General features: G+C 38.6%; 1 protein-coding gene across 3 annotated transcripts in view; it reads left to right on the top strand.

Moving 5' to 3' along the window:
• Positions 1–20,203, top strand: part of RELN (reelin) — a 529,785-nt gene that overhangs the window by 62,871 nt on the left and 446,711 nt on the right. For all 3 annotated transcript variants that reach the window (XM_007177312.2, XM_057550217.1, XM_057550216.1), the window contains exon 2: positions 17,926–18,036. In XM_007177312.2, the coding sequence (XP_007177374.2) occupies positions 17,926–18,036 (111 nt within the window). The remainder of the gene's footprint in view (positions 1–17,925; positions 18,037–20,203) is intronic.

Genomic DNA, 20,203 nt, shown 5'->3' with positions numbered 1-20,203 from the left:
CTCCACCCCCAGCACCTCCAGGGAGGGGAAAGGGGCTGAAGATTGAGTTCAATCACATATGGCCAATGATTTCATTAATCATACCTATATATTGAGTTTCCATAAAAAACCCAAAAGGATAGGGTTTGGAGAGCTTTCAGGTTGGTGAACATGTGGAGATTTGGGGAGAGTGGGACACTTGGAGAGCATGGAAGCTCCATGTCCCTTCCGCGTACTTCATTCTCAGCATCTCTTCCATCGGGCTGTTGATTCATATCCTTTAATATCCTTTGTAATAAACCAGCAATCTATCAATAGTTAGTAAAATGTTTCCTTGAGTTCTGTGAGCCTCTCTAGCAAATTAATCAAACCCAAAGAGGGGGGTTGTGGGGACCTTGGATGTATAATGCCTGGATATGTGCTTTGGTCAGAAGCACAGGTGACAGCCTGGACCCGTGATTGGCATCTGAAGTGGGAGGCAGTCTTCTGGGACTGAGCCCTTAACCTGTGGAATCTGATGCTGTCTTTGGGTATACAGGTCAGAAATGAGTTGAATTGTAGGACACCCAGTTGGTGTGGTGTCGGAGAATTGCTTGGTGGCATGAGAAAATCCCCACACACATTGGCATTGGTGATCAGAATTGCAGGAGCATCCTGAAGCAGGGACATTTAGATGAGGCCTTGAGGAACTGGAGGGATTTCAGCAGGGAGAGATGGAGAGGAAAGGAGTTCTGGGTGAAGAGAATGGTGAGAACAAAGGCCTGCAACTGGGAAAACAATCCTTGTGTTCACATTCTTGGAAATACAGAGGTATCCAGGAGCCTGGAGTTGTAGGCAAGCCTGGAGACGCAGTTTATAGGCAGGTTGTGGATGCCTGGATGGAATTCTGGTGAATTCTTGGTATACCTCCTAATATAATAAGTGTTCAAGATGCAGAGAAACTGTTTAAGGAGTCTGATCCCTTGGGCACAGACTCCAAAAGGGAATTTTGTAAGACCCAAGAGGGACAGGGGTCTCGAAACTGTTGATTCTGATGATAAATTATAACTTGTTATAATGAGGAATAAAAGGGAGACAGCCTGATCAGCTCAGATTTCAAAAAGCATTGAAAAAAGTCAAAAGAGAGATACACACAAGGACGCATACCCTGAAGAATGCTTTTGGGAAGTCCAAGGCTGCAGTGAACTGAAGCTTGGAGAAAAGTGCTGCGTGTTAGAGAGGTGTTGATGGTATTATGGGCTGAATAGTGTCCCCCTCCAAATTAATATGTTGAAGTCCTAATTCCCAGCACCTCAGAATGAGACTGTATTTGGAGAAAGGCCTTTAAAAAGGTTATTTTCTTAAAATGAGGTCTTCTGTGTGGGACCTACTCCAATATGACTGATGTCATTATCAGAAGAGGAAGTTTGGACACAGATGTATGTGTGCAAAGGAGGACACAGTGAGAAGGTGGCCATCTGCAAGCCAAGGAGAGGGCCCAGAAGAGACAAAACCTGCTGACACCTTGATCTTGGACTTCCAGGCTCCAGAACTGTGAGGAAATGCATGTCTGTTGTTTAACCCGCCCAGTCTGTGGTAGTTTGTATGGCAGGAATAAGCAATGGGATGGCCCTTGGCTTGGGGCAGATGATATAGTCAGTATTCATTTTTTGCAGGTTCCATATTTGCAACTTTGCCTAGTTGCCGAAATTTATTTGTAATCCCCAAAATCCATACTTGGAGCACTTTTGCAGTCATTTGCAGACCTTCTCAGAGCTGCCAGGCTTGCCTTTTCCCAGCTGAGGTTGAATGCTCTGTCATCTTGTTTCAGCTCTCATACTGTAAGCGAGTGTCCTTTTTACAGTCTATTTAGTGCCATCTTTTGCATTTTTGTGCTTTTTCTTGGCAATTTTGCTGTTTAAAATGGTTCCCAAGTGGTAGTACCAAAGTGCTGAAAGTTGTGATGTAGGGAAAATATGTGTGTTAGGTAAGTTTCACTCAGGTATGAGTCCTAGTGTGTTGGCCCTAAGTTAAATGTTAATGAATCAATAATACCTATTAAGTAAGGTTGTGTTTAAACAGAAGCATACATAAAACAAGGTTATGTAATTGAGTTGATGAAAATGTTGTGACCTGAGGCTCAAAGAAACCTAACCCTGTCTGTCCCCTGGGAGCAGTGGCTCAGTATTTGCTAATTCAGTGTTTGTGGTGTCTTTCTAGAACATAAATTACAAGAATCAACTGTATGATGTTGGAAAATGGTGGGAAAGTCTAGCTATCCAAATTATGTTTTCATCTTTTCCACCAAGAAGTATATTCCAAATGAAAAATGTAGAACCCATGTACCTTTAGAGAAGAGTTGAAGCTCAAGGTAGATAAAGAGGTAGTGAGATCACCTAACACTGGACATGGGCTCAATTCTCCAACTGTGGTACCGAAAAACGTACACATGTGTTTCCTGAGCCACTATTTCTCTGTCTCATGGATAACAGAAGTACTATGACTACTTCTGATGGTAAGGATTCCAGCAACCATAGACCTTTAACCTCATGTTACTCCATTAGTAAATTCTAGACATTCTAATGACCTACTAGCAATCAGAAAAGAGAGGGTGCACCATAGCACCCAGAAAGGGTTTCCTACAACAAGATACACTAACTTAACCTCCCCTACCTTCTACCCCCTTATTTTTGTTGGTATTAAATTCATAACCTATGTAGCATTGGGTAAATAAATGTTCTCTAAAGGTATACCTGCCAAATTCAGGAAATAGTTAGCTTCTTTTCTTTATTACTAATTCAGTCAGGACATACAGTGGGGTCTCCCTTTGCCACATATGTCACCACAGGCTCTGACATTGCTCTTTAGTCCTCGCCGCTAATCTGCTGCCTTGGCTGCTAATCTTTATTCTGGATTTGTTTCTGTCCTTATCAGTGAGAGAAAAGTCACTGGCACCCATGAGATCTAAGAACAGGTGTCCCATTATATCCTCATTTTGTGAAACATCACTTGCACTAGGAGGAAACTGCAGTATAATAAAAGGCAAAGTAACTTTTTAGTGTAGTGGAATTCTTAATGTAGTTTCAATTCAATTCAATTATAATTTTTAGTCCTATGGATAGCCTTCACTGGAAATTCTATTCTAATCTGGAACCTTTCATATCAATGTAATTGGTCTATTTTAGGACCACCTACACAGAATTTACCCGGGTTGGACACTTGTTAAACATGCTAATTCCTGGCCTTTATATCAATCCTACAGAATCAGAATCCCTGGGGGAGTCAAGTGGGGAAAGGAAGGAGACCTAGGAATCTGAATTTTAGCAAGCTTCTCAGGTGATTGAAAGTTTTAGTTAATAAAGTAAAATAATCTTTGGGAGAATTTAGTTTGGCTCATGGTTCTACCAAATACTCAATTATTTGACTAAAAAGTAGTTATTTTATTAGTTAGCACTTGTAGAATATGGGTCCATCCATGTTGAATAGATATTGTAACTGATATTTTAAATTCTGTTTGGAATTCTATCTTAGATAAGCCTTTCTGTATACAAATACTTGCCAACAAGATGTACAAGTTTATAAAAATGTATCTATATGCAAGCTTGCCTTTCATACAACTCTAGTGTTTTATGGCAAGTCTTTAACTTAAGAATTTAGATCAATTTTCTCAAGAAAAACACCCCAACAGATCAAAAACAGGTATGCACTAAGGCTAGATTAAGATTTTCTTAGAAATCCTACATCAGAAAATAAGGAATACCACAGGTGCAAAACACAGTTAGTCCTTTGAAGACTCCTCTCATTTAAACAATTTTTACATAACTAATCACTTAACTTTTTCCTGTATTCCTAAGCCTTAAGACGTTTCTTAGTAATTATTCACACCTGGAGTTTTTCTTTATCTTCATCTTTGGAAAAACTGTCTTATGGTTGTATTGAAAATGCAAATTTATACTAAAGTACAAGAGATTTTATTATTTTAAGAAGGATTTTAAGACTCACGATACTAAATGCCACGTTGTAAAATATAAAGTGTGACATTTTCCATTTTACACAAAAGAGAAATATTATATGTAATTACAATTTGATGTTATATAAATTAGTTATGCATTTATTCCTTTTATAATTTATCAAAGAACTATCATATACCATCTATCAATGTAAGTGTCATTTAAATTATTTTCTTATTTAGTTAATATTCTTATCTAAAATTCTTAGAAAAGCGTTTAGTTGTAGCTTATTAGAAGAGCAACTAGCTGTGCCTGTACATGAACATTTCTCTTTCACATCATTTACCTAACATTATTCTGTGAATTTCAATGCTAGCAGTTTTGGATTTTATGATTTGGATTTTGAAATATGGAACAAAGATTATTCTGCAAACAGACAAGAACAATTATTCAAATGTTTTTATAAACATACAGATGGTTCATATTATATCAAGTAGTAGCACTTTATAAATATTTGTTTAATGAATGAATGAGTTGGGCAAGACACACACACGCGCGCACACACACACACACATACACACACACACACTAGGTCTGACTATAAATGAGAGTTTTCTATTTGTTCTAAGTTAATTGTAGAGTTTTAGAGTTTATTTTTTTCATATGTGTGTCATATGTGTAATAAACTTAGTATGTATTTAAGTGGATGCTTTGATGTTAGCACAGTTGCTTGTAATTAGTTAAGTGAATTGAAATGAACATACAGAGGTGCCAAACGAGAGTACTGTGGAAATGCCCTTTAAAAAAATGCAGTAATTTTACAGCTACATTTAGTTTAACTATGCCTATTAGGAATTCTATTAATTATTGGTTATTAATGTTGATTTAGTCAGTTTACAAGCATAAGAGATGTATGCTACATCTCTGCCACATAACATATAAAGATACATTATACATGAGTACCATGTTGAAAATTTGTAATATATTATCAATATGTTGAGTTGCAAATAAAAATATATATTTATGTTTTGGACACCTTGGGGCACTAATAGGAGTCACTCTGTAATTTGTTACATGAGTTCAAATTTTCTTTAGTTACGCTCAATCAAAACCACATTTTGGAGGAATTGGGGGGCACTTCATGATAAAAAGAAAAAAAAAATCCAAGATAGAGTAATAAAAACAAAATAACTACAGGGCTTTTTAATTGTGTAAAGGCTTTAAACACCTGATTATACTGGAAAAAAAATTACACATGTGTTTATTCCCTAAGCATCTGTGCATTTTATTGGAACCTATTTACCTGTATATGTGCTTAAGAGAATTACTAGGCTTATTTTTTCCAGCCTGGAAGAACTAATTAACATCCATATGTCAAAGAAAAAATTTCTTAGAACTTCTTTGAGAAGGTTGGGGATAATAAGTCCCCCAAAATGCTTTCTTTTAAGGTTAATCTTTGCTTAAATTTTAAAAAGTTATGGTGAGTTATAGACAAGGTAGTCTTTCTTTTAAAAAAGAAAGAACAAAAGGATAAAAATTGCTGAAAATCTGAACACCACGTTGCTATTCACATCACTTTAATAATTTATTGAGTGCAGGGCCAACAATATGAAATTTTCATGTATAAGTATCATCCAGCCTCATATAAAAGTAATACATGAAAAATAAGGGCAAAGATAAATCACAAATACCAGTAATTCTTGACAAGTTCTCTAAATTATAATAATAAAGTGCTAGTTATAAAGAAAAAAATAAGCATTTTTGGTTCTAGAAACTAAAGAATTTTATCGTTATTTGTAGGAATTTTTAAAACTTCAGAATTACATTATGAAAGGCAAAAATGGATGACAAAAAAAAATCATTACTGCTTTAACTTCAATTGGGACTAGAAGTAGGGTAAATCAATGTAAAATTATATTTTTCTTCTTTATATTCAAGATCACTAATTAAGAATTTGTGTTTAGCATAGATTGAACAGTTTTAAGGAGGTTTCAAAAATATTGTTCAGGACCTCATCTCAGGTGTTTATTCTGACCTAGGTCTCCAAGTCTCGTGAAGGGTTTTCACCTAAATAAGATATGTGAGATTCTACCCCAATTCTTAGTGTTTTCAGAAATGCTCAGTGTGTGTGGGGGGGGAGAGGGGCGGCGGTGGGGGGAGAGAGAGAGAGAAGAGACAGAGACAGAGATGGGGAGAGACAGAGAAAGAGAGAGACAGACAGCTCTGGGGCGTAAACGAGAGAGAAAGGCAATGTGGAGGGATGGAGAAACAAAAGATTTACATTCACCAAATGCTGTCATTTAAACTTACTTCCAAAGGGCTTAATTTTAAAATAATAAATTCACAAACACATTTGACTACATCCGTTTTATCTCCTAGGAAGAATTTAAAAGAGGGAAAAACCTCAGTTGTTCTCCTTTTATTACTGGTGGTGCCGGAAGATAAGACTTAGAGACTACATGTGGTTCATCTGAACCTCTGAATCTGTAATAAATATATCATAATAGTCTTCCACAGAGATGCTGGATCCCTCCTCCAGCTAGCAAAGAGCATTTTTACAGACCCTCGAAAATGTTTTAGTACATCATTAAATTTTGCATATAATGGGTTCCCTGCACCTGTCACAATTCCCAGATCATACTCAGTTTTTCCTGTCCTTTCAGATGGAGACAAAGGTGGGAGGGCATTTGCCAGGGCGTGCTCCCCCTGTTTTCAGAGGTGGGCTGATCCAGGGCTCTTTGACCTTTTTATTGTGATCTTTAGCTTAGTCCTCCATCACCCTGCATTTAGTCCTCTGGGGAGGCCATTCTTTCTGCCTCCTTTGTCCCCCAAGGAACAGTACAAAGCCATATAAAATGAAAAAAAGGAGTAATAATAATAATTTTTTTAAAAAGGCTGTGATGATTGGTGCAGCAGATGTCAGGTTAAATGCATTCCATAGATCAGCCTGCTGGGCATACTCCCAGGAGACTACACCCATGCGCCTGGGGCTTGGGAGTACCACCGTAGCAGTGCCTTCCAAGAGAAGGTCAAGCCCCTGCCACTGTGTCAGATCTTCCAGGAGATGAATGCAGTGTGTCCAGGATAAGGAGCATGGCTTCCATTTCTTAGAGCCACCTTTACCTGCCACATAAGGTGCAGTTCTTAACCCACCCCCACTTTGTTTAAGCTTTCTCATGGGTAAAAGGCTATATTAATTGTAATTATTTCTTAGGGATATTGAAATGATCAAATAAGTTAATCCTTATAAGACTTACAACAGTACCTGGCATATAGTGCTCAAATATTGTTTAGCTGTGATGATGATGATGAGGATGACGGTGATGAGGAGGAGGAGGAGGAGGAAGAGGATGGAGGTGACTGTTAAATCTGAGGGTAAAATGCTCTAGGTCAGCCATCTAGTAGAGACTTAGGGAAGCAGGAAAGGGTGAGTGAGGTTCATTCAGCAGTGCTTCTCTAGAGACTGACACTAGGTGGGCATCCATATCCTTCCTCATCATGCCTCTTTTGAGCAGCTGTTAGAGCACATAGGTAAGGCATGGGTGATCTCTCTCTACCCCTCACAAAGGGCTAACTGGAGTCTATTTGTTTGTGGTCTCATTATTTAAGATCTGTGTGTTTAGTTCACTGCTACTGATTCATGCACTCCCTCAGTGAATCCTGACCTCCAGTCATTTCTTTTACATATTTACTGGGATTTTTTTTCTCAGCTATTGTTGGTTTGGGGATGTTATTGAAATGGCTGGCTTAATATTTGAAAACCACATAAAACCATGTCATAATGGAATTAATATATGTAATGAGAAGTAGTTCGAGGATTGTGTTCTTATAGAGATTTTGAATGTAAATTATAATGTATTTTTAGATGGTCTCTATTTGGTACCAGGGCTAGTGGCACTTTAACTAAGGAAGAATCAGTAGTTGAACACACCTTGTTGATGAAATTTTGTGGCAAATAAACTCAGTTGATTTCATTTTCGGAGTACTGTGTTTGTTCCTCAGGCTCTTTAATCTGTTCTGTATTCAAAGGCAAATGAGTTTCTGTTCATAAGGCAAAATGTGGCAACATTTTTTTTTTTAATATTGACAGTATTAGTTCTGGTGCTTTTCATTTTCAAAATATATAAAAATAAGAAATGGAAACTCTTTGCAGTAGGTGCATCATCACTAATACTTAATTTCAACATTTTTGCAATTTGCTGTTCTCCGATGTTTGTCATCTTGCAAAAGATGGAAACATCATTTCAATTATTATAAAATATGTTTCTTTTTTGCGCATATTAAAGGTCTTTTGTATAAAGTAGTAATGGAATATGCTTGAAGTGATCAAAATTTAATTGCCCATAGAGTATTTGTAAGCCAGAAAGAAGCTTTAGGATGAAATGCAAACAGCATTAAATGTCTAAATTTATCTTCTTCCAGACTTTCATCTTACAGTGATTTTCTGCAAGAATGGTATTAGGGTCTTGTTGGGAACAGTTAATAGAAGCTATAATAGATAATAACTGACTCTGTAATTAGTCATTTCAAGACAGAGGTACTCTCTGAGCCACTGATAAGAATTGAATTGTAAGGCTACATCATGTTTTCATTCAGCTGTCACAACCCAGCAATCCATATTCATAGTCTCCCAGTGCTAAGCTCATGGCCAATTTAACACAGATGTGGGAGAGATATGTACAACCTCCTCAGCCTTTTGATCCATTCTTATTTTTTATTTGAGGAAATAGCAGAGTAGCTTCAGAGTGAGGATAAGGGTGTCTTAATGACAAAATTATCAGATTAATTTGGTATGTACATAAAATATGTATATGTATATATACATATATATATTCACACACAAAGTACATATATGCAAAAGAATCACTCTTACGGTTAAATGTAAAATTCAACCAAAATTTTCTTAGATATTTCTGATTTTTGAGCACTACAATAAAAATACTGCATTAATTTTTATTTTTGTTTCCATTGAGGAGAAACCTCTATTTTCACATTCCTCAATGAATAACACTGGTCCCTTTTTTCAGTAGAGGAGATAGAGATTTTACACTTTTAGTTACATTGGCTATACTATATTCTCAGTGATATTTTATTTTTATGTTATTTTATGTTGTAACAAATATTTCTGTATGGTTGAATTTCTAAAAATTATTTATTTTTTAAATTTTTATACAATTTTTAAAGGTTACTTTCCATTTGCAGTTATTACAAAATATCAGCTATATTTCCCTGTTGTATAATACATCCTTGAGCCTAACATACACCCAGTAGTTTGTACCTTCCACCCCCATCCCTATATTGCCCCTCCCCCCTCCCCCTCTGGTAACCACCAGTTTGTTCTCTATATCTGTGAGTCTGCTTCTTTTATGTTATATTTACTAGTTTGCTGTATTTTTTTAGATTCCACATATAAGTGATATCATACAGTATTTATCTTTCTCTGTCTGACTTATTTTACTTAGCATAATGCCCTCTAAGTCCATCTATGTTGCTGCAAATGGCAAAATTTCATTCTTTTTTATGGCTGAGTAGTATTCCATTGTATATATATACCACAGCTTCTTTATCCATTCATCTGTCAGTGGTCACTTAGGTTGTCTCCATGTCTTGGCAATTGTAAATAATGCTGCTAGGAACATTAGGGTGCTTGTATCTTTTCAAATAAGTATTTTTGTTTCATTTGGATATTGTATGGTTGAATTTAACGAGCTTTGATTGAGCTCTTCCTCTGGGCCAGGCTCTGTGGAAGGTGGAATGTGTCAAGTATTCCATGTTTTTGAGAGCTATGGGGTCACTGAGGGGAGAGAGGGAGCTTTCCCTAAGAGGTCAGAAGAGACTTCATGAGAGATGGCATTTGAGCCTGTGCCTGAGGAATGGGTAGGATTTTAACAAAAGGAAACAGGGGAAGTCATTCTAGGTGAAGGTACCATTTAAAGAAAGGCAAGGAGGGCTTTCCTGGTGGCGCCATGGTTAAGAATCCACCTGCCAATGCAGGGGACATGGGTTCGAGCCCTGGTCCAGGAAGATCCCACATGCCGCGGAGCAACTAAGCCCGTAAGCCACAACTACTGAGCCTGCGCTCTAGAGCCCGCGAACCGCAGCTGCTGAGCCTGCGTGCCACAACTACTGAAGCCCGCGCGCCTAGAGCCCATGCTCCGCAACAAGAGAAGCCACTGCAACAAGAAGGCCGCGCACCACAACGAAGAGTAGCCCCTACTTGCCGCAACTAGAGAAAGCCCGCGCACAGCAACGAAGACCCAACGCAGCCAGAAAGGAAGGAAAGGAGGGAGGGAGGGAGGAAGGAAAGGAGAGAGGGAGGGAGGAAGGAGATAGGGAAGTAAAGAACATGTTCTAGTTTAAATGGATCAAAGGGTGTTTTCAGCTGAAATGGGGAAAATTGACTGGAGAGACTGGTTATGGCCACAACCTGAAGGACTTTGAAATCACACTGAATATAAGATTGTAATCTGTGAATGATAGGAAGCTAGAGATGTTTGCTGAACAAGGGAATTATGTGATCTGATAAGACACATTTGCTTTCTGATCATAGGTAATAATATACTTGCTTTATTTCTTCCCTAAAATGTACTGATAGTTTCAAAATACTGTTTACAATCCATAATATATATATTGCTTTTTTTCTCTATAATTAAAGTAGCTAGTTCTCCATATAACAGTTTAATGCGAAAATACAAAAGATAAAAAAATTGACTCTAAGGAAAAAAAGTCTTCTGGGGAAGAATTTTATAAATTTACCATGAAAATTTGTAAAACCATGAAAAGAAGTAGATCATAAGGCAGACTGAATTCTTTTAAGTAAGTGTTTACCTATTTAAAGTCATTACATTATTATTTGATGATTTTTACATAAACCGTTGGTGTCTGAAGTGGGTAACTGGTGGCTCCAATACCATGGAGGCGATAAATTTGCATAAAATAGCTAGAGTTGTTAGGATATCAGATAGAGTTTATAAACATTTTGTCAATAGGGAACTAGTTCCAAATATCTCTTTTTGCTTTTCTATTTAATAAAGCCCACATTACAGTGTTAACACAGCTCTTGGCTCATAGGTTATACAGTTTTTAAAGTCTGAATGTATTATGTACTTTCCAGTGCATTTTTATTGTTTGGGTTAGTTTGCTCATCCTAAGTGCATTTATAAGTGTATTTATACTAAGCTCCTTTCTTTCCCTTAGCTTTTTTTTTTTTTTTTTAATATTTACTTATTTATTTATTTTTGGCTGTGTTGGGTCTTCGTTTCTGTGCCAGGGCTTTCTCTAGTTGCGGCAAGAGGGGACCACCCTTCATCGCGGTGCGCGGGCCTCTCTTATTGCAGAGCACAGGCTCCAGACACGCAGGCTCAGTAGTTGTGGCTCACGGGCCCATTTGCTCCACGGCATGTGGGATCCTCCCAGACCAGGGCTCGAACCCGTGTTCCCTGCATTGACAGGCAGATTCTCAACCACTGCGCCACCAGGGAAGCCCCCGCCTCAACTTTTTAATATGAAATTTTCCTGAAACAAAGGAGACTAGCACAACAAACATCTGTATACCCCCTACCTAGATTCAGCAATTATTCATATATTATAATACATTTCTTTTTAAGTGAATTGCTAAAATATTATTTGTTCCCTATCTTAGCATATTAGTTAGAACATTTGGCTGATAATCTTGGAAAGAAAATGAAGGGTTTGCTTATCAACTGGGCTAGTTAAATATCAGTTAGATACAGGTATTCCTAACAGTTATTTATCTTAAAGGCAGTTCAAATATAAACATTTTGTGCAATTGTTCTCCATGCTAATGTAGCCAAGTATACATATTTTAACTATAACTTCTATTTACAAAAATGTAGTTTCATATACAAATATTTTTAAAGGGAACGTTTTTAAATGACATTAGCTTTGGAACATTTTAAATTATGCTGTTGAGACTATACCATTCTGAATCAGAGTATCAGAAACTTACAAAAATCGCTATAATCTGAATTAGTGCTGTGTATTTTACATTCTGCAATTAGTATATCTATTTTGTCTACCACATACGCAATCCTATGATTCATGTATAGTTTATTTAAAATAGTAGACAACAGGTATCTATCTTTATTTAATCAACTTGAGCCAAATATTATGATAACCATGAAAATTGTAAGTTTTCTTTCTAGTTCATATGCATATTAAAATAATTTTACATTCAGAAATGTGAGCTTCAATTTTTTTTTCTGTCAGTAGCCATATTAGTGCTGTGTATAGTAAACTTTTCCTTTAATTTATCATACATCACTCTTCCACTTTCAAGAAGTTTATTCCAGTTGCCTGGATGGCAGCAGTTGGTGGATGCAAGTGATGAGCTAAGAGTAGAGAAGCTAAAATAGTGCTTGAAGGGTGAGTCCCAGTGGAGTTAGAAGAAAGTAAGTCAAGATACAGCATGTAGGTAGAGTAAGAGTCAGTGCAGGTTGGAGATCCTATGAAGCTTGGTAGAAAGGAATCAGGAAAATCTCAGAAGGTAAGATGGGGGAAGAGGCCCCAAATGAAAACTGAATTCTGCAGAAGCTAATGATGCAGAATTACACAGGGAAGGACAGCTTCAGAGCACCACACTGAGCAGCCTCGTTGTCGGAAACAATTATTTGCTTCTGTGGGGTTTTGTGTGTGTGCATGTTTTTAGGAAACCCTGACAAGACTAACCAGGGGCTACAGGTAGAGATAAGAGGAAACATTTGATGAAAGGGAAAGAATAGGGCAGAGGGAAGGATGTCCCTCACATTGTTTCAAAGTCAAAGTGCCTTGGTGTAAAGTTTTTGTTGTCTTGCTCAGATTGCTCATGGATTTGCTCCAGTGCTGTCGTCGATATAAACATGTGGGCTGCGGACATTCTGACGTTTCCTACAAACTAGCAGGGAATCCAAACTGTGTCAGGTGTTTCTTAAATACAGAAGTTAGACCGATTATCTTCTTGAGTAAAAGGAACCTGGTGCCCAGAAGATACCTCTTTAATTCCCTAAGAGTCTGAGCAACATTTCCTCTTTCGTGAAAACAGAGACCAATTACCAACCAGTTCATATATGGATTATGCATTACATCTGTTTAGAGGAGGAAAGGGAATGCTTGCTCCACAGTGTCAAGAGTGGAGCATTTTTCCAAAGGCAAATCTCATTTTTCCCCTAAAAAGTAAATTCCCAACTCCAGCAGGCAGAAAAATAGGTGATAATCAATTCATTTTTAACAGGGAACTCTTTCTTTAGATGATGTCTATAAACATACAGTATCTGAGAACGTATGTATACTGAAGTTGGTTTGCCATTTTAACAAATGTCTTTGGCTGGTCTCTGAGTCAGTTTCTGTCTGCATTGATCTGTCTTGCACCCTGGAAAATGTTTTAAATATAGAAATAGCCAACTTTTCTCTGTTCTCTTTTTTTTTCCCATGTGGCTTCTCCAAGTGGGATTCATCTGACTGTCAAAATCTGGGATTCACAACATACTTTTCCTCTAGAAACAAGTTGAAGATAAGACAACCTGGCTCCACTGTTCTATGAATGAGCTATTCGTGAATAAATATTTCCATGTATATTTATTGAACACCCAAAAGTGTCAGGACTTGTTTCAGGTACTTGAGATATATTACTGAAAGAAACGCTCAAGATGCCTGCTTTGATGGAGTTTACATTCTACAGAATGAGACTGACAATAAACATAATCAACAAAAAATACTTGAAGTAAATATATCAGTATAATGTGTTAGAAGGTGATAATTATAGAAAAAAAGTAGGGGTGGGGAAGTTAGAACAAAGTATGGGGCATTGGAGATGTGGATATTGCAGAGACCGGGAACTGGGGGCTGTTTGTGATTTTAAATACTGTGGTTAAGGCAGGCCTCATTGAGAGGGTGACATCTGAGTTGACTTGAAAGAGGTGAGGGAATTGGCCCTTCACATATCTGCAGAAAGAGAGTCCCAGGCAGAGAGGAAAGAGCTAGTGCAAAGGCTTGGCATATCTGAATAACAGCAAGGAGGCTAGTGTGCCTGGACTGGGGTGAGTCAGGAGGAAAGCAGAAGGTCATGGGAACAGAGATGGCACGGAGGCAGATCACATAGGACCTTGTAGGCCACTGTAAAGACTCTGAGAGCATTGGACAGTTGTAAGCAGGGGAGTGACATGATTGGATGTCTAAAAAAGAATTCCTCTGACTCTTACACTGAGATTAGGCTGTAGAGAGAGGATAGAACCGGGAAGACCAGATTGATGTCTAATGCAACAACGGGAGAGATGATGGTAGCTCAGAACAGTGTGGTAAGTGGTCAGATTCTGGATGTGATCTGAAGGCAGAGCCGGCAGGATTTACTGATGGACTGCATTCAGGGTATGGGAGAAGGTGATTCCAAAATTGACTTAGAGGTTTTTGGCCTGAGCAGCAGGAACCACGGTGCTGCCATCAGCAGAGTTGGGGAAGGCTGCAGGAGACGCAGGTTTGCGGGGTGGGGTGAGTGTTCAGTTTCCGTCGTGTTGAAGTTGAGACGTCTCGTGGACATCTAAGCGGGGGTGGTGAGCAGAAGCTTGATATATATCTGGAGTATATTTATAAAGAGGTCTGGACTGGAGATAGAAATTTGAGAGTAGTCAGCTTATGGATGGTATTTAAAGCCAAGAGTCTCTAAGAGTAGTAAGTGTTTTTCTTACGAATTTCTTTTTTTTTTTTTCAAGTCATTTAATGTTTAGAAACGATTTCTGACATATTTAAGCCCACCTACCCTTGAGGTTACCAAATAATAGGTACTCACATCACTACTAGGAATAGAACCAAGCAGAGAGAAAACCTTGCTCAGTCTGACATAGCAAATTAATAATATTGGGAATGAAGTCCAGTTCTCTTATTCATGGGCTGTTTTCACTAGACCTTGCTGCTTCAGCACCCAAGAATCTAAGTAAAGAAGAGAACTGATCTGAAGCAGGCTCCTCTTACGGTGTGTGGAAGAGTTAAGATAGAATTTGCTTCATCCTCTGGGTCTGGAGAGGCACTGGGTGGTAGGTGAGAGGGGAGGTCTGGAAAGGATTAACAGTCTGGTTGGATATCTAAGGGGCACGGTAGACCTTGGCCATGCTCAGTTTCCAAATGAGTCACAGGCCACCCAGATAGCTTACTAGATGTACATCTCTAAGCTACTGAAACTTCCCTAGATACGTACAAGCCACCAATAAATTGAATTTTTCAATTGTCACGGTAGACATGGCAGGGCTTATGTTTTGCTGGGAGGGACATAGCTGTTTGAGGCCAGAGCTGAATAGCTGAGGGCAGTAGAAGAAAGACTGAGAGCTGCCACGCATGGTTCTTTTCTTTCTCAGCCACTTCTCCGAGAGTGTTTAGCGTCTGTTTTAAATTAACATTGAACAGATGCTTGAAGAGTATCTTTTGGAAAGACAGTTAAACTAATAGTAAGCTGGGGATGCTCATTTATCTTGGGCCCATTTGAGATCACAGCTCAGACTTGAGTGGACTGTGGTCGGAAATGAAGCAGTGGGTGGGAAGGGTACGTGGAGCGTCCTGGCAGGCAGTAGGACTCAGAGGTGGTAGTCCAGTGATTGGACATACCCAGGCATCTGGCGAGGGAGATGCCAGGAGGTCTGTACAGGACCCCGGTTCTCAGGAAGGGAGGAGCAACACAGGGCTTCCAGGTCTGAAAAAGGGCAGGGAAAGGTAACTGACTTTTATTGATTCATTACTATGTGCATGATAGTGTGTTAAGGATCTAGATACATTGATAGATAATACGTATTTGTCTTTATTTCTTACAGTAGACCTGATAGTATTATGATTCCCTTTTGTATATGGGGAGTCTATGACTCACCCTAAGGTCACACCCTGGACAAAGGTAGAAAGAGGTGAGAGTCAAATTCAGTTTTGCCTCAATCCCAAACACATAAACCCTTACATTTGTCAGAATCTTGGAAACAGGAACCAGAGTAGAAGCATGAAGGAATGCGGAGGAGTCCACAGGGGCGGCATTTGTGCATTCACGTGGGATTGGTACCAGCTTGCTGCAGTAGAGTGGAGTGGATTGAGAGGAAGTAGGTAAAAGCAAGGTCCCGTGGGTCCACAGTAAGACTCTGCAGGTTGGGTCTGATTTGCTGTGAAGGACAATCTGAGACACAGCACTTGAGTTCAGTGGTTAGTATAGGCAACTTAACAGGAAGTAACCTAATTCTAAACCTCCTGGATGGGGCACAGAAGCAGTTTAAGCACTCTTTACCTCCCTGAACCAAAGGATGAAGGCAGCAATACAGCCAACTGTGGGAATCTGGGGTAAGCAAAACAGGGGGCTGACGGCTAGGGTGTTATTCTACAGATGAGGAACTTTAGACTCTGAGAGGTGAAGTGGTTTTGCTGAAGAACAAGGAGCAGTAGATGAGGGCCCAGTTCCAGATCTCATCCCTTATCTGGCCTAGGGCTTCACCCACTGTGCGGTAGGTGACACCTCCGGGCTGCCTTTGGCCCTCTTCCTCGCTAATAACAGTGATATTGACTCCTGTAGCTTTCATTTTGCTTTTCAAATACTCCTAATGCATGTGAATAATGTGGGAAAGAGGTTATTAAACAAAAATTTGGCCACGGCCACTTTGCCACTTGGGGATTTGGTGGGGGGTGGTAGGTGTAGGGCAGGGAGAAAATGGGGAATAAGCCAGGTAAACAGCATCAAAAAGTTTTAGATGTTATCACATGGTCCTGGACAAAGTTCTTAATTGCTCTGTGCCACAGATTCCTCACTTGTATCCTGAGAATGATAACAGTACCCCCTTTATAGAGATGTTTTGTTAATGAAATGAGATAATACATGTAAACTACTTATCTCAGTGCCCTGCTGAATGGTTTTCATGTGGTTTATATGCCAGCACTCAAAATATTAGCTATTACCTTATTAAAGGATACGGAGATGATTTATTCCAACATCCAGTGCCATTTTGGGGGTAGCATGATGTCAGGCTGCTCTGTTGATACATGTGTCTTATTTATGTTTTATAATACGGATGTTTCAAACCATTCCGCTCTACTCACTGGATTTCCTGGAGTTTAATTTAAACATTCTCATCACAGTTAATGTAACTCTGGTCATTCTCCTTATTGCCAGCAAGCATTATGACAGCCTCCTTGTACTGTGTACTACCAAAATAATATTACCTTCTCCTGGCTGCTTCCTACAAATGCCTTCATCTTGATGTAATAAAGGCAATGCAGGAGAAAAAATTATTATGTCAAGGAGGAAATTATGATCAACTTTTAGGGTGGTGAGCAAGATACAATTTTTTAATAAGCCAAACCTGAGTAGTGTACAGATACACTTAATTTGACCCTTTTTTCCCCAGGAACATCCTGATTTTCTGGTTATAAACCCATTTGGACTCCTCTTGTAGACTTTGTTCTAAAACTTAAAGCATGTAGTGGTCTTCTTTTCCTGTTCTCAAAGGGAGAAGGGCAGACTGTCTTCATGCAAATTAGTCCACTTTTGTTGAAAGACTCCAGGGGACTCATCTATGAAACATAGAGTAACAATAAGAAATGCAGTGCAGCTTACTATTCTGCTTTCAGCTGATGTAAGATTGTTTCCCACAGTATTGAATATTAAAAAAAATAAGAGTGTTTCATCACAATGCCAAAACTCCAGCAATGCCTTTGACTGCCTTCAGGGGTGGTGATGGAGGTGGGGAAACTGACTATTCAGTGCTACATTATTTTCTGATGATTTTGCACATAGCTAGGGAAAGTGTAAATGAATGCAGAAAGGTGGGAACTGATGTACTAAATTTAGGACCAGCAATTACAGACATTGGAGTTCTGAGCTTTTGTTTTTTTCTTTTTCCTCCTCTGTAATTTCTAATATAAAGAAAATACTAAGTAAGGATAGTATAAAAATAATTTGTTAATAATGAGTAAAGATTGTTTTGACAATGTCTAACACTTCAGAAATGTATCTCATTATTCTGACTGTATTAATTAAGGTTTCTTTTTTTCCCCTGTATTTCAGTGACAATTTCAACAAGCACCTTCTTTGATGGCTTACTGGTGACAGGACTATACACATCTACAAGTGTTCAGGCTTCACAGAGCATCAGAGGGTCCAGTGCTTTTGGATTTGGTAAGCTATCCTGACATAAGAAACCCATGACTGTCTACATTTTATACAGTTATAGGTCTTATTTTTTGAAATATCTGTTTTTAAAGTATTTGACATTTATTATTTCAGAAGAAATAATCTGAAGTGATTTTTGTGTGTTTGCTTGAAGTTAGGTGAATTGAAATAAATCATGTAAATAGGCAACCAACCATGAGCTTGGTGTGACGGTCTTTCTATCCCTCTCTCCGTGTACTACTGCTATTACACTTGGTCCTATGGGGTTTGAGTAGATTCCTGTGTTCTGTCATTTAGGTTGCTGGAATTGGAATTCATTCTAATGCCCATGCATTTATTCAGTAACCTGTTTTTATAAACAGTTCTTAAAATCCTGAATAGATGAAAAGTGTCACGTTGTTTGGCAAGTAAGCATCACACACAGTGGAAGATAGCAATAATTGTTGAAATGATTACATTCTGTGAGTATTCATAAAATAATGTGATTTAATATTTGAAATACTTATATGGAGTCTTTGTCCTTAAACCAGAGACCTGGAAGGTTACTTAAGTGGAGAGGCGGAAGGCCACATGATGGTCACTGATCACAGAGGATTCTTGATTTGGAAATCTATAGTTTACCCATAATTCGATAAACATGCCGAGCTGGAATCAAGTAGACCCTTTACAGCATCAAAAAGGCAAATTTCACGTATCAATTTATATAAGACATGAAATCGCTGATCCTACTCTAAGATTAGAAAATTGCACAAGACTTCCTCCATTGATGTGAGAAAGACAAAACTGCATTATCTAAAGCAGCCACATGTTCAACGTTTTATTTTTTTCTGGGATACTTATTAAATAAATAAATTTTACCTACTTTTGATATATGAAAGAACATCTCCTCTGTGTTGAGTCCCAGCAGAGCTCTGCCCAGATGACTCACTGCTTGATGTCAGAGCAATAATATTGAGGCTGCATTGTTACCCTGCTGGCCCAAAATGAGGTTCACAGCCTCAGGGCTTAAAGGAACCTAGAAGTCATTTAATAATCCTGTTAAAATTATTTGACATTGAGAATTTGACCCATTTTAGATACCAAATAAGCTTTTATAATCTGTTGGTAACTACTTGTAAGGTCTAATCCTTAAGAAAAAAAATTTAAGTCTAAAAATTCCACTTTTTTAGCCTCACCCTTTCTGTGCTCTGTAGAAGTGAAAGGTCAGCTTACAATCATATATATAATATGTGTACATAAATATATGACATACTATGTGTTATGTTACAATAGGATTTCCAAGTAGAGTTACCAGATTTAACAAATAAAAATGTACAAGACATTGGTTACATTTAAATTTTAGATAAAAACGTTTTTAGGATAAGTATGCAGTATTTGGGATAAGATGTCCTGGGTTCTACCTTAACCCAATTAAATCAAAACCTCTGGGAGCCCGGCTTGGCATTGGCTCCCCGGTGATTCTAATGTTTACGCAGAGTTGAGAACCACTGTACTGGATCAGTCCAGGGTCCAGCATCTTCAGCATCCCTGGGAACTTGTAAATATAGAGTTCCTGGCCTTACTCCAGACTCAGAGAATCAGATACTCTGGAGGGTGAGATGCAGTGATCACTTTTTAATAAGGACTCCAGGTGATTTTGATACACACTAAATTTTAAGAACCACTCATCTACATTAGTTAAATGGGAGAGACATTATTTAAATAACCATGTAAATATGTAATAGTAAATCTTGCTAGGGGCTAGGCAGGAAATGTACTGAGTGCTGGGAAAGGGCGTGACAGAGAAACGAGATCTAGTCTGGAGTGAAATGGCATGTAGTTTGGAAAGGCTTTCCTGGGGCAGTGGTATTGAGCTGAGATGTGAAGGATGAGTAGGAATTAGTTCGCTGAAGGTCTGTGGAATGTGGGACACAGCATACCTGAAGGAGAGAACAGTAGATGCAAAGGCCTCAGGGTGGGAAGAGGCTGGCTGTGTTCTAGGAATAGAAAGAAAACCTTGGAGTGGCTGACCTGGAACCAAGAGGGCAAGAGGTAAGGCTGAATAGGACACCAGGGCCAGATCATTCAGGATCTTAAGCAGAGAGTGCCATTGAGGGTTTCGGGCTGAGGAGATCACTCTGGTGTCAGTGTGGAGAACAAACTGTCGGGTCCAGCAGTGGATGCAGAAAGACTG

This window comes from Balaenoptera acutorostrata, chromosome 7 (assembly GCF_949987535.1).
Source record: "Balaenoptera acutorostrata chromosome 7, mBalAcu1.1, whole genome shotgun sequence".
NCBI classification, from domain to species: domain Eukaryota; kingdom Metazoa; phylum Chordata; class Mammalia; order Artiodactyla; family Balaenopteridae; genus Balaenoptera; species Balaenoptera acutorostrata.
The sequence above is the reverse complement of the archived record's forward strand: the minus strand, read 5'-3'. Positions and strand labels throughout refer to the sequence as shown.